The sequence below is a fragment of the Silurus aristotelis genome, assembly GCF_946808225.1.
Source record: "Silurus aristotelis genome assembly, chromosome: 17".
Taxonomy (NCBI): Eukaryota; Metazoa; Chordata; class Actinopteri; order Siluriformes; family Siluridae; genus Silurus; species Silurus aristotelis.
In genome coordinates this window covers 11731909-11749922 of record NC_139590.1, presented here as the reverse complement: position 1 = coordinate 11749922, position 18014 = coordinate 11731909, and the positions used below count along the sequence as shown (strand labels likewise).

At 40.1% G+C, this 18014-nt stretch overlaps 1 protein-coding gene across 1 annotated transcript; it reads right to left on the bottom strand.

Moving 5' to 3' along the window:
• Nucleotides 1–4852: 4852 nt before the first annotated feature.
• On the bottom strand, nt 4853–17820 carry cdc42ep4a (CDC42 effector protein (Rho GTPase binding) 4a). The gene is made up of 2 exons (XM_083566691.1): nt 17324–17820; nt 4853–7796 (listed from the first exon to the last, which is right to left on the bottom strand). Exon 2 carries the CDS (start codon nt 7662–7664, stop codon nt 6618–6620), a length of 1047 nt encoding a protein of 348 aa, XP_083422817.1. The 5' UTR covers nt 7665–7796; nt 17324–17820; the 3' UTR covers nt 4853–6617.
• Nucleotides 17821–18014: the final 194 nt, after the last annotated feature.

Sequence of the window (18014 nt, the reverse complement as noted above, 5' to 3'; positions counted from 1 at the left end):
CCAAGCGGTTAAGAAATCCTGTCAGTAATCCTGTTATTAATATTTATAGGAAAGATTAATAGCATCTATAATTCATTAAGCATAATATAGAGGATTTTTCAAAGATTTATGAATACTTATTTTCATAAGTATTTATGAGATGCGTTTTGAGACTGCAAGTGAATGATGGTGTCTGTCAGACTGGCTTCTATTAACGCATGTCTGATGACTTTGATTATTTAATACTTTCCATTTAGGGGCCTGTGATGCAGCTGATGGGAGCCGGGTTGGGAAATTTTAGGCGATGCATCTGAAATTTCTTTCCTCTAGGGTGGATTTTACACAGTAAACGGCATATTGCAACAGAGACTGGCGCATGGAAATGTGAATGTCTGCATCATCTACTGTGCAACCTTTAAACAGGAACGAGAGCCAACCTTCTCTGTCCCTGACTAATTCTTTTGTTAAATTTGCCTCGATCTAAAGTGAGAAGTGATATATTTTGCATACGTTCCTAAGACTAAATTTTTGCTATTCTCCAACTGAGGTCCTGCTAATAGCTACCTCATTTCCCATCCACAGTGCCAAGGGGTCAGTGTTTAAATTGATCAGTCTGTTTGTCACTAGCTGGAAGCTTCAGTCTACACTTCTGTAACACGTAGTGCTTTTGCTGAAATGCTCTGTGGAAAATGCTGAATGGAAAAAGCAGTGCTACAGTGAAAAAAGTTTCCAGACACAGCCCGAGCAGGAGTAATACATTTTTTTTCCATTTGGCCTTTATTGTCTTCTTTTCACACATTGAGGTTTGTGAGTTGTGCAACGGATAAAAAAAAAAACAAAACAACTGATGGTAAAAAAAGGGGCTGAACAGCGTGTTCCTGTCAGAACTGTTGAAACACCCAACCATTATGTTTTTTAGCAGGGCTGAACTGCGCATTAGCCGAATCGCTGTGTGTTTTGAGGCAGAGCGAGAACAGTATTAAGATTTGTTCATTTGCATTTCACTCCCTGGTTTTCAGGCTCTCTGTGCTCAAGCTGAGCCCAGACTTTGCTGCTGTTGTTAAAAGGTATTGTTGGGAGTGTGTACAAGATTTTCCAGCTGTCCACTGATTCCTCTTCTGACCTTTCATTTCTAAAGCATTCTTTTACTCATGAGTGTTCAGATTTGTGAATGTGTACATTATGCTGTAGATAGAGACATTCTAGAAAGACATTTAGTCAAGGGAAGTGCAGCCTGGATAATGTCTATGGCATGTGTGCTCTTTTAATCATCCATATCCATTTTGGGCCATTGTGTCTTTAACACAATAGCGTTTGACAGTCACGGCGTGTGCAGATCAGAATAAACAAGCTATAGCAAGAGAGATTTCTCTGATTCAATGTACTTTGATGACTACGGTTCATACTGGGATCCGGATCTGGGGAGGGTTGGGTCATGTGAATGCGCATTGTGTGTGTGTGTGTGTGTGTGTGTGTGTGAGTGAGTGAGTGAGTGAGTGAGTGAGTGAGTGAGTGAGTGAGTGAGTGAGTGAGTGAGTGAGAGAGAGAGAGAGAGAGAGAGAGAGAGAGAGAGAGAGAGAGAGAAAAGGGAGAAGGGAGTGGATGTAAGGCAGGAGGAAAAGAAGTTGATGAACAATCATGCATTTTGTATGAGCTCAAACCCACCCCCTCTTTCTCTAGTTATTTTCTATCCAAACTCTCCAGCCTAGCAGGTTGTTTAATGTGTTCCAGATTTCTTCCTGCTGGCCGCCTTGTGCAGCTCCTGCCATGGAATTCAGGAGAAAGGACAGCAGATCTGGCAGCAGACTATAAGATTTGTTCGATATGTAAACATGCAGTGCCCTCTTCTGGTTAAATCCAGTATTAGTGGGGAGAAAACTGAGGGGCGATGTGTTATCGCAGTATCTATATACAGTACATATAACCGCTTTGTATAGCATATACACACACTTAGAGCCTCTGGTTTGGGATTAAACAAACAGAATAAGATCAGAACACGAACAGGAAATATGCATAGAAACATTTTGTCGTTCATTCATTCACCAGAATGACAATACACCATGGATTGAAGGCTATTTTATCACAGGGCACCATGCGCACACACCACCTACCCAAGGGAATGTTTTTGAGAGGTTCGAAGAAGCCAAAGAATCAAAAGAAAGCCCACACACACAAAAGGAAGATGCAAAACACAGTAAAATGAGCTCAGGATTGATCCATGGACCCAGTAGCTATTTAACTATTGGTTTTTAAATACACTATATTGCCAAAAGTTTTAGGTCACCTAGACATAAGTATCATATGTCCTTTTTAAACATTACATCCTACATTTAGTCCCAATTTGCAAAGCTCTAAAGCAGGAGATCTTCCACTCCAACCCATGCAGAGCATATCTTCATGGAGCTGGCTTTGTGTACTGGGACATTGTCATACTGGAACAGGTTTAGGTCTCCTAGTTCAAGTGAAGGGAAAATTTCATGCTACTGCATCCAGAGACATCCTATAAACTTGTGTGCCTTCAAATTTGTGATAACAGTTTGGGAAAGAACCACGTACGGCTGGAAAAGTCAGGTGACCCAATACTTTTGGCAATTATGGTGTATTAATGATAAGGTATTTTTTTATAAAAAAAAAAGAAAAAAAAAAGAAAAAAGAAATTGGAAGGAGATTAGTAAGAAGTCTTAGAAGAAGTCCAAATGGGATCCAAAGTGGTGCAACTTTGTGGTATCTTTTTACATTTCCAACAACAAACACAATGAATATAAAGTCGACACATCCCTGTTGAAATGGCAGCTTTTGTGTTGGTATAAAATGATAGCAACATTAAGAATATCAGAACTTTTCCCGCCCTTAGTGTGTAATTGCAACACTGTAAAAAAAAAAAAAAAAAAAAAAAAAAAAGTTAAAATCTGACATTGATTTTAGCGATGAAGCACTATTCGATTTTACGACACCAACCAGCGTTTTTTTTAATCTTTCAGCACAGCACATGCTGACTTGCAACATTTTCTCACTTTTTCTTGAAAATCCATTCTAGAACCATTGAAGAGTAAGGATATTTTCTGTGCACAAGTCACCCCACAGAAGAAAAAACCCACCATGGATTCAAACATCAAACACTTTGGCCCACTTGTGGATATATGAAATTCCTTTCTGTCCACTGTCTCACACTTAAGTTTGTGCACTAAAATGTAATGTATTTATTATTTTCTCCACGCTAAAAAAGCCCTGGTTCTGGCAGAAAAAAAGCATGACGATATTCCAGAGACTGTTTTTTGTTTTAGCTAATTATTTTCCTCTAAACTGTTTTTGCTTGTCAACTACATACATTGATACTGAAAAGGTTTTCTAGATGAGTTATCTTGATATACAGTGCATCCAGAAAGTATTCAGACCCCTTTTAATTTTTTTCACTTTTGTTAAGTTGCAGCCTGATACTAGAATCGTTCAAACACACTTGTAAGAGAGGTGACCAAGAATCCGATTGATTCTGACTGAGTGCCGGAGATTTTGTAGAATCTCAGGTAGTGCCACTAGGTGGCACCAGACAACCAAGATTAGAGAGCCCATCATGGGTTTGTATTTCTCTCAAGCCTTATATGTATACACATTTGCTTTTAAATTAGAATGGGGAATAAGAAGCCTATTAATCCACACCCCTGCTAGATGGAGATGGATTACATTTCCAAGATGTGAAGAAAAGCCAGGCAGAATGCTGCAGTACATAGGTAGATTTTTTTTTTTTCAATAAAGAATTGAGTATTAGACATATAGATTAGGAGCGCAGCTGAAAGGGGTTTGGGGTGTGCTAATTGAGGGGGTTTATATGACTCCCACCTACATTGGCAGTAAGGGTGATGGGTGATGCTGAATGGTCATAAACAGAGCGCTCCCTCCGGCTCTGCAGTCACCCTGCTCTCAGTCTAATGAGGGCTCATCACTTCAGATTTGCACTTAAGAGCTCAGCAAGGGCAGTGCTTTCCCCCTCCATGAAATAAGGTCACCCCTCCCCCCAGGCCTCACTCACTCCTCAGAGGAACCGGGAACAGCTCTGGGTGGACGTGAGGACGTGATTGATGTCAGGGTCACAATCACACACAAGCCGATCAACCGATATAATACACTCGCATATAATAGAGCAGGGAAATACAGCTTATGGACCAGTTACATAAAATTAGTTACTCATACAACTCCAGATAAGCTGCTAAGAAGACGAAGACCTTACAGTGCATTACCAATAATGTTTATTTAAACAAATAAATCAGTTAATTGGACATATTTTGTCTGGATGCTTCATATCATCACTTTAACATTATGGGCTCTGAAAAAACGAGATATTCAGTGTATTCGCATTAAACATTCAGAGTTTGTCATCAGTTCACAGAGGTTCAACAAAATTAACTACCTATGAAACTCTGAAACCTCTCCTTTCAGTCCTGTAGCTAATCCCTGGTCCAATGCGCTGCTTTCAGCTAAACAGTTCATATAAATTCAAGTGATTGTATAAACTGTATCAGAGGATTTGCTACAGAAGCTGCAATAGTTCATGTTTAGAGTCTCTGGATACCATTTTATTTTTTCAGTGCACAGATTGATCCACTGAAGTAATTTCCTGGAGCTGCAGCTGGACCACTCACTAGAGCAATCGAGCATCTAAACATCGTCCCTCCTCCATGCAACAAACTTTGGTTTTTGGATTCCAAAACATGTATCTGTGAGCAGGTCAGTTTTTCTCGTCGTATTTCTCTAATTTTTAGTTAAAAATAGTGACTTATCATAAATCTGTAAACCTTATCAGAGTTCATAACTGCACACACCAGGAGAAGATTAGTGTCGGGGTCTGATTGTGAAAGTCACAACACACAGTACCTGCTTGGTGATAACATCCTTTTATTGAAAAATATAGTTATGTTACATTTTCAAAACAAGGCTATCCAAGCAAGAAATATATGCATAAGAAGACATTAAGTAAGAAAAACTAGCAAAATGCAATAATAAACAGTGTTATGATTCAGGAGCCTCGATTCTAACAGGCCTCTGATTTTAAAATTCAGCTGGCACAGCAAAAAAAAAAAAAAAAAAAAGAAAAAGAAGCTGGAACTGTTTCCCCTTATTTTCTCTCTTATATTCAAAACAGATTTTCCGGGAAAAAAAGGCAAATATCTTGGAACTTTTGTGATTCGTCTCTTCTGTGGTTTAAGTAAATACACTTGAGCTAAGCATTTCAGTGAATTAAGTATGAGGCTTTAGCCCCTGATTTGAATAAGTCACTTAGGGACCCAGGCTGTAAAAATCCCCTTTTTAATGATATACAAATTGCTAGATTTACTTCGGATTACATAGCAGATTAAATTTGGCACTTTTTTCATTTCTATTTAAGGCTAAAATCAAACTAGCTGCCAAACACTCTGCAAGGATTTCTTACAACTCAGCGCTTTTTCAGAACAGCTAGTCTCCTTGGCCTACAAATGGTGGAAATGAGTAAGCTATGATAGAAAAACATACACCAGCGTGGGCCAGGCAGCAGTAAAGGCATCAAATATACATATTTTACAACATGAATTCTGTGAACAAAAAAAAAAAAATGAATAAAAAGAAAAGAATCTAAACAAGTTAGTGTACAACTTTCCCTCACCCAGATGATTTGAACACTATACAGTGGTGCGGAATATGACACTGCCTCGTACAACTGATTCCAACTTAATTAATGCAGCATCATCAAATATGCTATAAAATGCAACGTAGGAAAACCCTAATTCCAAACCCGATCTCACACCGACTGTTCATACGGCATAATTCCTGCCTCACTATAACCAGCTAGCTGCAGAGCTAAATAGTTGCTGTCACATGAAGAGGAAGGAAGTGGTGAGATAAAGAAACCACACAGGCAACAAGTGTACAAAATCCTTTACAAGCATGGCCCCCCCCGGACACGTAGTTTCCCAGCTGTCACCACTGCTAGTACAGAATTATGGACAGTTAGTGCAGGCAAATGGATCACAAAACATCTGCAACTGCACCCCTTTCAGTTACTGGATTTGATTTTTAATACAGAATGATTTCCCATCCTTGTCTGTCATCTGCCCTAATGGCACTGTCTAACAGGATGTGTAAGCAAAATCCTTCACACGCACTACAATATTGTAATTACTGTCAAAGTTTTTGCACTCATCCACAGGCCAGGCAGAAACAGAACATGTCCTGTGGGCAGATCAGTATTTAAATGAGTGCTCCTTTAAACTGTATTGTGTAGTGAAAACTATACTCGTGTTGGCAGATACCATTAGCCAGCACCTGTAGTACACATGACCAAAAATACCAAATGCTGGGGTCCAATATTTAATGACAAGTGATGATGTTAAAACATTAAAGTCTTTTTTTCCCCCCTCCATCTTTTCCTACCCACATTACTCCTCCTCATTACTTACATGTCCAAAAAGTGGCAGCTCTCAGACCCGGGCGAAGTGAACATGTCTGACAGTGGTGTGATGATGTCCTCTTTAGGGCCATTAGATAGAATTTACTCTCCTCCCACACAGGGTCCAAGGGCAGTTATAGACTTTCAGTTTCATTACCATGGGGTCACAATTGCTTACATGTCTTTCTATCCTCATAAACATTCCACAGGGCTTTGAGACTCACACACGGATCTCGTCATCCTCGTCCTCCAAGAAAGATGAGAAGGCTCCTTCCTCCCCAGGGTGGTAGCTGTAGTTGCCGCTGTTCACGTCTTCTTGATAGGGCTGACAGAGTTGTTTGTCCTCCATGGCATGTGAGCCAGAGCTGGAAACAGAGCAGCTGTCAGAGTGCTGCAGGTGTTTGTGGTGTGGCTCAGGAGTGCTGGTGACCTCGCTTTTAATTTCCAGGTCTACTGAAGTGGGGGCATGAAGAGTGGCCCCGTGTTCCACCTCCAGATCCATCTCCTGTTCCTCCTCCCCATCCTCTACTTTCAGCTCTTCCACTAACATTCCTTCCTCTGCCTCTTCTTCATCTAATCCTTGGTTGCTGGGAAAAGGTGAAGCCCACCCCTCACTGTTTTTGCCCTCTTCAAAGCCCAGGTCATCATCTTCCTTTGCCATGACTTCTAGAATATCTCCTAGCATAGAAGGACCCAGGTCGACATGAAAGGACATAACTGACTCGGCATGCTTCATGCCTCCTCCATTATAAGATGGAGAGGGTCGCAAGTCGGTCAGCTCCCCAAAGGACCTCTCGTGGAGCTCGAGGTCTAGGCTATGAGCAGCTGCCCCATTGGAGGCCTGCTGTTTCATAGGGCTGGAAGCTAGACTCCTGAGCAACCTACCACCCTCAGTATCCCCACCCTCATTGTTTAGAAAAGGCAGCGACATGGCATTCTTCACAAAAGTTGGCGAGCCACCAGAGGGTAGCTGTGTGCTGTCCCGCTGGTCCACGCGAGTGACGGACTGAGAGCGCTTGCTGCTTCTAAAGGTTCTGGACAGTAGGCCCGGCTTAGGAGACCGAGGATTAGAACTGACATCTTGTGAGGGCTCGCCTGAGCGGCTGCTGAGAAAGGATGTGTCCCCAAAAGCATCGCCACCCCTGCCCACATGCATCGTGTGGCGAAAATCTCCCAAGGGCGCACTTATCATTTCCGTGGTAAGGTCCATGCGAGAGCGCCGCTTCGTCTGAGATGAGCCGGACACTAGTTGCTTCAAGATGGGCATCTTTCCAAATTGGGGTTTCCAACTAAATCCAGAGGAGTTTATATGGAGTTTGTATGATTAGGTCAGAGTTGAAGGCACATACAGTACAGGTTCCAGTGAGACGCAGTGAGTTCCAATGAGCTTGAGTGGAACCTGTGGAAAGAAACAAAACACACTATAAGCTTCTAAACAAAAAAATAGATATATTGAAACTCCAACAGCAGGCAGCACACAGGCCCAAAAGTTTAATTAAACAATGCTTTCCACTACTGCGGTTTCATTACACTCTGAGCATAATGAGTCGGTAGTAAAGCAATTCCAAGAAGTCTTATCTGCATGACAGGCTTGAAGAACAGAATGCAGTGTAACTACCACTGAATGAGTCAGACAGAAATGTCTGGATGTGCCATTTGCTAGAGTTCACAATCTAGACCTTTGAGTCAAGACAATATAGCCTTAGCTAATACAAAGATAAGATAAGACTGACACAGATACTTAGGTAAGGAAAAGTACCTAGATTGGTGGATCAATGTGGCAGTGTTTATGATGCTTATGTTCTGTGTACAATGACATTGAGCAGACTAGATCATGCCTCAAAGTCTATCTACTAACAAATTGAGCTATCGTTATTATCTGCTCATGCAAAAGATTTATTTTAAACATAAGAAAACCAGTCAGGAGAATCTCATCAGCACATAAACCCCTTTTCAAAAACTAGTCAGATGAATGTAAAACCTCAAACAGAAACTCATAAAATAATCTTAAAGACTCATAAAATGCAGTCTGTTGATGACCATATCCCCCTCCATCATGCCCCGTTGCATCATGTCATTAATTATTACAGATTAAGTGCTTTATCTAGAATAAAATAACCCCTGGAAATGCAGTGCCCAGCCAAACTGACATTTATATGAGGACGGGTTCCCCTTTTGGGTCTGGTTCCTCTCAAGGTTTCGTCCTCATAACATCTAGAGAGTTTTTAACTTGTCACCGTCACCCCCGGCTGCTCATTAGTGATAAATACACAAAATTCACTTTAATTCTTAAGTTCTGTAAAGCTGCTTTGAGACAATGTCCATTGTGAAACTTAAAAAATGTATAGTTCTATCTTTAGGGGGTGGGGGTCAGGGGAGCTTACTTCTATTATCTGCTGTCAGAAGGAAAATGAGAGCAAGTAATGGCCAAGTCTACAACATAGAATTACACAGTTAAAAAGTGTGCAAGAGGCTAGTTTTTGCAAATGGTTTTGAGGCAAGTTACCAACTTCCTTTCACAGGTAAGAAATACCCCTTGTTAATGTTCACAAAGCCTGCACTGAGCAGTGGTCAGTGGTTAAAATGCAAATCTGTTTGCATAAAAAACATTAATGTGCATGTGTCTTTGTGTGACATCTGTACATACATGGGAACGACACCATCATAGATTTATACAGAGATTGCAGGACTTGCAAATCATACATGCATCTCATAACCCTTTTCCTATCTGAATAGGTGCTCAACCCAGCCTGCTAAATTCAGCTATTCAAATTAAGAGAAAGGCTGAGTGCTCAGCAGGCCAAACAGGTTTCTCCAGCTGATGCTAATGAATTATTTATCAGTCCCCCATTTCTAAAAAAACAATAGTTGAGTGAAGTCATCTCTGGTGGTGCTTCGACTGATACTGATCTTCCTCTGTTTGCTGCTTTGCCTGTCAGCACTGCCTTCACTTCCTGAAGAGCTACTTACCTGTATTTGTTGCTACGGCAACACCGTGCACCATGCAACAAAAAAGTGCTTCCTGTTGTCATGCTCGTAGCTTCTTTTTAAGGCAGCGGAAAAACATGTTTATTGTCTATGTGCATAGCAGTCAGCCCTTGTGGCCAATGTGCTTAGCCCTACATCTCCAAGCCCCGAGGATATGATGCTCAAAATTCTTATTTGCACACATTATGCAACACATCACAACAAAAATACAATTAAAATACAATATAAAATAGCTGCTTGGGTGTGCAGACACACATTTTGCATTTATTTCAAATCATTCTGCAATTTGTTCGATTAAATAAAAGTGCAAAAGACTATGCAATTATTTTTTGATATTCATCTGTGGCTGAATGAACGCATGCAGCCTACAGAAATGTCCCTTAAGGCCAGAGACAATAAATACTAAAAGCCTGCTCTCTACTTACATTTATTTCTATAACAGTGCTGAGTTGCTGCTCTAACTATAATCATATCCACAAAATACGATGAAACAGCCTGTTGTGTAATCGGAAATTAGGGCCATTGGTCTCCCTAGTAAATTGCTTTTTAAATGAGTGAATGAATATAAAGCAAGGCAATGAACATGCAACAAATATGCATAATAAATACACAGAACTATTAGTATAATAAATAATGCATACCAGAAAACGAATAACAAAGTTATGTGGGGTACTGCTACTGGGTGGCAAAAGCTGCAGAAACAAACAAGCAGGTCACGAAAGACTAAAATGTCTTAATCCCCCATAGACCTCCATGAAACCTCCACTAGAGTTAACACCTCTCGCGCTCTTTCACTCTCTGTGTGCTATGTATGACTCAGGCACAGATGCTTGACTTGTACATAGCAATGCTCATTAAGTATCAAACCATTAGCATGATTTACTGGAAGGTCTAATAATCACAGCTCATTCCAGAGCACTTTTTCATAGCTGCTCCATCAGATTGGGGCAGCCGGGCTTATTTATAGCTCTGTGTGAAAATGAGGGGAGTATGGGGAGCATGAGAAGGCAGCGTGGGAAAGTGAAGGCCTCGGATGTTGCCAGTGACTTTCCAAACAGCCCCTTCCGACATCCATGTCAGTTGCAGCACAACACAGCGGGAGCAGCTGGCTTTCTTCATCCCTTCTAGTCTGAACACATATTTCTACTTCCCTCTGCATCCATCCATTTCACTATCCCCACAGGCTAAATGACCTATACATAACTAACCTCTGGCCCTGTGAGGCTGACTTACTCACAATCGCAAATATACACATCGTAGTGTCAACTGGGAATGACGCAAATACCTACCAGCATTTCTAGCTGCACATCTTATGATTACAGAAAACTGGCTTTGAAAATGCCATGACCATAGAAGCCCATAGAAGTCTACAGGAATTTAATCACTCTACTATGAAGTACAACAATTTTGAACATAAAGGAGCTGCTGACCTGAACAGAAAAACCTGACCTAAGGCCATCTCACAGAAAGTGTCCTATGCTAATACTATGAAAAAAAAAAAACTTTATATTTGTAAAATAAAGAATTCCATTATTCTATGACATTTTTACAGCCACACAGACATTTGCATTGCTATCTGTCAAGAGGAATTTTGTCCATCCTGCTAGATAACGGCAATCTAAATTGGGAACTGGCCTTAGCCACAGCCTTCTTAAATAACCCACACACCAAAGCAAGCCTTCACTCAGGTGATTAAGAATATTGACAAATGCCGAGCACGTCTTTGTTTTCCAACTGGGTAAAGAGCAGTTAATGGGATTAGAGAGATAAAGATCAGCTCAGAGTGCTTTGATGCCGTTCACTGGAGATAAGGTAGCCAATCTGGATTCTCGCGGTGCACAGTAGGTTCGTTAACCCGAACTCCTTCCCTCTCACCTGGAGTGAAAACAGGCACCTCGACGTGAAAGCTGCACCAGCGGCACTCACCCAGATACCCCAGGAAAAGTCGTGCCCTTGGGCTCTCTCACACCTCCTATGAAGGCAATCATTATTTATGTGTCTTCTGTTTTCACTTTCCAAATTCTGCCTATGTAATGATTGAGGTTCAATCTAAGGTTAGTTATAACAATCAAGTTAATGGTCCTGAATGTAACCATGTTTAATTTCCAATAAAGAAAACAAGGCTGTACATTTGAACACAAGTACACAGTGAAATCAGACGAATTAACAAAATATAACTTTAAAATGCACGTTTTTGTTTTTTAAAAGCTATAAATTCAAACATATGAAACACTGTGTAATCCAATAACAGTACAGTAAAATGTCTTACCAGCTAAATGTTTTTTTAGTAGCATGTACTGAGGTTACAAGAGCAACACAAACCCATAAAGCATCTGAAAGTCAGGGATCGGACAATCAGATTTGTGCGAGTTCGGCAGACAATATGCAAATAATACCACAGAATTTGTTTCGATAATTTTGCACACGTGGATCTGAGTGTGTATCCTGGAAAAGCAGCTTAGCAGGTCCTGCTTAGTAGCCTCAAGCTGTAAACATGTCTGCAGATGGCATTTCACACACACGTATGCTACATTTTCTTTTTGCGGGTCACAAATGCAAAAAGCTGCTCATAAATAGATATTTGAGGCTGTTTCATGGTCAGAGGTTAACCATGTAATAAGAAGCACATACTTTTTGGCTTCATCCAGGACAGCAGCGAAAAATTGCAAAACTTGTTAAAGACAACTATATGCATGTGAAAAAGTGAATGGGCTGCACGCCAACAAATCCATATATATATATATATATATATATATATATATATATATATATATATTTTTTTTTTTTTTTTTTTTTTTTAAGTTAAAATGAAATAACCACTAGAAGTTGTTCGTGTAAGGATGAAAACTGGGACAAATTCCGTCTCCTAAACTACATTTGGGAATTTGTGAGAAATGGACTTTAATTCCTATATTCTATACCCACATCGTTTTTAGTCTTACCTATTTAATACATTTTTGGGATTTTTGGGGGTGTTCAAACTCATGTTTGAAGCATTCTTATTTCATACCAGAATCCCCTGCACCAACCCCCTTTGCACCATGACAGCCCTTATGGGAGCAAAAGAGTGTATATAGAAGTGTCACAGGGGTTCATTATGGGGCGTACAGACAAGGACAGCTTGCATACGAGCCACTAGTGCTCTCCAATGTTTGCGGAAATCCACGTTGCCACCCTTCCTGAACACAAACTCCCATAAACACATCACTTACGGGTTTACTGATCACACTTTAAACAAACAGCGCCATGGGTATACGCAATAACGAGGCTAGTTTCCATCACTGGAAACAGGGCTGATTCTGTGTGGCGTTTGTGCATAGTGATATTCACAAGGCATTGTTCAAAGGCTTGTCTGTGTATAAACTCTCTATGATTAAAGACAATATTTATTAAAGGGCAGATCCAGGGCTACTGTGTGAATTAAAGATTGCTGCACAAACATGAAAAACTCTATACACATAAGTTGTTCACCCACATGTGTGGTGGCCTGAGAAACACTGTACATTGTTAGCTTTTCTACAATATAGTTGTAAAAACAACTAACATATATCTCAATAATTAAATCCGACTAAGTGTTAATTTAATATTTTTAACTTAGTGGTCATCTGTAGTCTGCTTATGTGCTTTTCTCTTTTGATGATGATGTAATAATGCAGATGCATCAGACATTTTAAAAGCCAGTGTCTTATTACAATCTGAATAACCTTCATGTTTCTGAGAAGTCTTTGCACTCAGATTCTAGAGTGTGTCTGTGGGGATTTGTGTTCAATCAGCCACAGCATTAGAGAGGTGAGGAAATGCTGTTGGATGAGGAAGCCTGGGGTGCAGGTGCTGTCAGTGTCCATGTTCATTCCAAAGGTGTTTATTGGGGCTGAGTTTGGGGTTCTGTGCAGGCTTACACTCTTCAACACCAATGCTGGCAAAACATGCATTTAGTACAATGTTATTTTGTACACACTGGAAATTTCATGCTGGAACATGTTTGGGCTCCATATTTCCAGTACAGGAAAATTCTTTAACATACATACATCATTCTATACAGCTGTGTAACTCTGTGGCAATAGTTCAGGGAAGGCCTGTATATGGGTGTAGAGGTCAGGTGTTTATTTGGCCACATTGTGCATTTTATTATCCAGCAGTGGTGTCAAAGCCAGCAGAAACTTTGTGTTGTTGAAGTTAAACGAGTTTTTTGACATTTTTTGGCCAGCTTACGGAATTCATGCACAGTGACATCTGAGGTGTTTTCCCAAAACCGCCACAAACATTTGTGGCTGCATCAAATACCAATCAGAATGAAACGTCTGCTGATTGTAGCTCAAACACAGAAACAACCGTCATGCTGAGTTAACAGAAAAGATCTTTGTGAGATCTTGTTTAAAAATATCTAGTCTTTTAGAGACATTCATTTAAGTGTAAGGATTTTATGCAGCAATCATGAACAAGGCTAACTTGCTTCTTTTAAATGGTAAAACACATTAGTAGAATAGCTGCACTATGATCAAATATTACCAACCCTAATACTGTAAAAAGCAGACATTGGTTAAAATAACATATTTGCATTGCATTTTTGCATCTGTGTGATATATATATTATATAAAAACTGAAATAGATAAGCTGATCTTGCTGATTTTCACAGTGATAATATGCAGTAAAATAAGAGGTCATTGGATGTACATTTTAGTAGCACACTACTTTTGCATGTTACAGGGATGGCAGAGGGTACATCACGAGTGCACTTTTACTAGATTTGTCTGTTTTCTATATGCACTGTGCTGGATGAACGGTGCACAAAACAACACTTCCAGACTGTGATAATTTCCTGAAGTCATTCAGGTCATTAGTCATCAAAAATCTCACAATTCTGACCTGACAATTATAGATTTTAAGTAAGTTTTTATCAATAGTAGATACAAGAAATAGTCTACCCTGACTGCAATTTAACCAAAACTTAAAAATCTATAATTGTCAGGTCAGAATTGTGAGATTTCCGATGACGAATGACCTGAATGACTTCAGGAACTTATCACAGTGTGAAAGTGTTGGTGGATCTCAAATCATGCTTTCAAATGTTAGAATATTTTAACATTTGAAAGCAGGATTTGAGATTCAGCAATGCTTCTGTCAGCCTGCTGGCCTTATGGAATATTGCCTTAACTGATCACATTAATTCTACAACATACAGTCATGCAACAGTACTCTCTAATGACAAGCCCCATCAACATGTGAAACACAGCAGATTTGTGTGTGTAATACAAGATTTTTTTAATGAGGTCACAGACCTAAATGCTAGACAACACCTTCAATTTCACTGCACCCTCAATGTGTCAACATAACTGACAGGAGGGGTGACTTGCTGCTAAGCCACAAGCCCACAAGGCTGTAGTGCTCATTTAAAAAAAAAAGAGAAAAAAAAAAAAAAAAAAGAGAAAGAGGCTGTTGAAATGTTATAAATGATGGGTTGTTTGTATGATTAAATGGGAGCTGTATTTACACATAAAGCTGTCTGTAAAACACAGCTATACATTGTTAGTAATCCATAAACTGCAGCAACAGCATGGAACCTGTGGACAACAATACATTTGCTGTGAAAGCTCAGGTTAACACAATAAACATGGACAAAGAATGTCTGAAAACATTACACAAGTCATTCCCTGACTGAAATAGGATACACCAATTGGATGAGGATGCCTGACCTTGGGTAGCTCTCAGGGTAGCAGGGTTATATAAAGTTTGAAGAGGCTGTAGATCAAAGGACTGGCAGAGTCTGGACATACACAGCAAGAATGTTGTTTTGGTCCCATACCTCATGTCTAATAAACCTTGTGATTCAGTGCTTAAGGCATAATTCACGAGAAAGGGGCCAATGCTTACAAGAGGAGGAAGACGACAAAACCTTATTTCTGTTTGTGCTGGACCCTGAAGTCAAATATTTTGCCTGGTACATACAGTTTAGTCTGTTTTTGCTTACAGTGAGGCACAAACTCTATGAATCTTCTACTGAACATTAACCTTCTATTCTAAGGTGATCCAGGATCAGCGCAATGTTTGTGCAATTTAAAGAGTCCTAAATCCAGTGGAAGGACACCCTATTGGAGTAGATTTGCCTTATTAAATGTAATGATGTTGGACTAGTTTGCTAAAGAAGCTGAGGATGGCGAGTGCACACTGAGAATATATGCGGTATCTGCTTTTAGCAGTAACTATTTTACTCAAGCAGTCATGTGAATAGCATCTGACGGATCAGATAAAAAAGCTGTTAACGGATTTAAAGTAAGCCACACCTAGATTTCGGCGAAACAAAATCAACTTATTCAGTGCATTTGAGTTCAGAGTATAGTAAAATAGATGTACTGGTAAAGACTAGAGAAGAGAATTAATAGCTGTGAGATTTTCATGTCTGCCTTCTTCTGCTGTCACTTTATTGGTAAGTTGCATATGCCATATGTCCAGAAAGGAATCCAGTAACCGAATGTTGGGTGGATTATTGCCAAAATGTACAATACTTATCTGCTCTGATTAATCTGTCCATGTATTTCCTAATAAGAGCCTAATAAGTGCAGCATCCAGTGGAGCCCAGAGATAAATATTAGGCTTTCAGTATCCTCTAAAGCCAAAACTGGGAGTTTTGTGGGCAATATAAAGCATCGCCAATTACTTGTAACTCCCAGGAGGCCTGAAAATTAAGGGGAATAAACCAACCATAATTGTGTTCGTAATCTCTGCATACAGTTATACTGCATACAGATGTGAAGTCGAACCAAGATAAACGACAGATGTGTAATTACATACACACAGCTAGGTGGCTTCCTTATAAAACTTTAAGAGAAGCACATAGTGGCCTGAAACAGTTCAGTTCTCACACATCCATGTCACTGACACCAGTGGGGGCTGTAATACTTGTGAAATACACAGTGGTGAAACACTGACACTGTTTAGGCCACTCTACTTTGACGACCCATGCGCACTAGACTCTCAGAAATAAAGGAAGCACGCTGTCACCTTTAATGTAAACACCTTTACAAATGAGGCACGTATTTGGCTCTTAACAGCCACTGTTGAAGGCGTTCCATATTGTACACACTAAAGATAGGAGAAGGTGTATGTTGGTAGTACGAGGAAAAGGCATCATTATTTCTGAGATCGTGGCTTTAATGTAAGGTTAAATAAATGCTGGCAGAATGACCCAGGTGGTTCCTGGTTTCTCTATCTCTCAAAGCTCGCCCATGACCTTGCAGCACCCTGTTAATGATTTACATGACCACCAGAAAAGCTCTGCGACTTAACAACTTCACTGCTGAAATAAAGCTTTGAAGGCAGCGCACATAAAAGCCCCATTAGCTTCATACAGTAATTAGTCTGTACTTACACAAACCTAATCAACGGGTGGATCCAATCAAAATCTCACAATTTTACCACAGCACAGAAGGTAAATCCTTTAGTTAGGGGGTGGAACCAGAGAACAGGAAATCCACAGGAGGATGGACAAGGACATTTCTAGGTATTATAAAATAGATGAAATACGACAAATACAACCAGAAATTCCTAATTGATGTTTTCAGGTAGGAAGTGGAAGAAAAGCAATGTGGTACAGTTTCTAAAAACAGAAGTTAAATAAATGTGTAGTTGGAATTGGGAACAATGATGGAGGATAATTACTAGATAAAAAGAGTGAATGGATAAAGCAGAAAGAACAAGCACGTTGTTTTTAAGGAAGAGATTGTAAAGCTACACGACATTGTGTGTGTGTCCTAACAGTCTGTAACCTCCGGTGTATCACTAATTACCATTCAACTTAACTTTGAGGAAGACAGTCATTAAAGCTGGTTTAAAGCTCATAAAATGCATAAATAGGAACCGTATAAAGAAGCAGAACAATATATACCTCTCGTGTGTGTTGTAGAAACAGTTACGATAATAAAATAATACGATATAACGTACCTTTTGTCAACACTCTGGCGTGCTTTGTACTCTCATCCCCAGGTGTCTAGCTTCACCGTTTCCTGCCTCCAGGCTTCACGTTAGCCGCGCAAGTTCCTACTTTTATTTTCGTGGACGTGTTCATTAACACCCGTAAACACATACCACCGCTTTATAACTATATCTTTTTTTTATTTCGACAACACAAATAACCCCCGCGTTGGCCGCAGAAACGCATCCCTCCTGCCGCACTGTGTGTGGACGCACTGCTCTGCGCAGAAAGCAGCTCGCGCAGCTCAACCGTTCCTTTCTGTGAGGACGCCTCCAGTGCGCATGCGCAAAAGGACAATGGATATTCTATTCACGGCGTGGCTCGAGGTTTTGGTACCCATTCAGAGGGCATAAATGTTTATTCGAGGTTTATTCTGTCCCAGTACTTGTTCGTAGGCAAAACTGCTCTTTCAGTTAAACACTAGCTCATTCTGATAATCTTCTCAGCCATAGAAGAAATCCTGTGTGGTACAATTACATATATATTTTGGCCTACCCCTTTATTCAACCCGTGTTCAATGATAAACTTCTTATGACTAATATGGGAAAATGTATAAGACAAAGAAGCTGTGCTGCATTCTTTATTGATGACCCATTTAACTACCCTTTCAATGGATATGCAATATTCTGTCAGGCCAATTCAAGTTGCCAGATGTCCATC

Excerpts from the sequence above, each read along its gene's own strand:
- cdc42ep4a (XM_083566691.1), bottom strand. The coding sequence starts at position 7,664 with ATGCCCATCTTGAAGCAACTAGTGTCCGGCTCATCTCAGACGAAGCGG.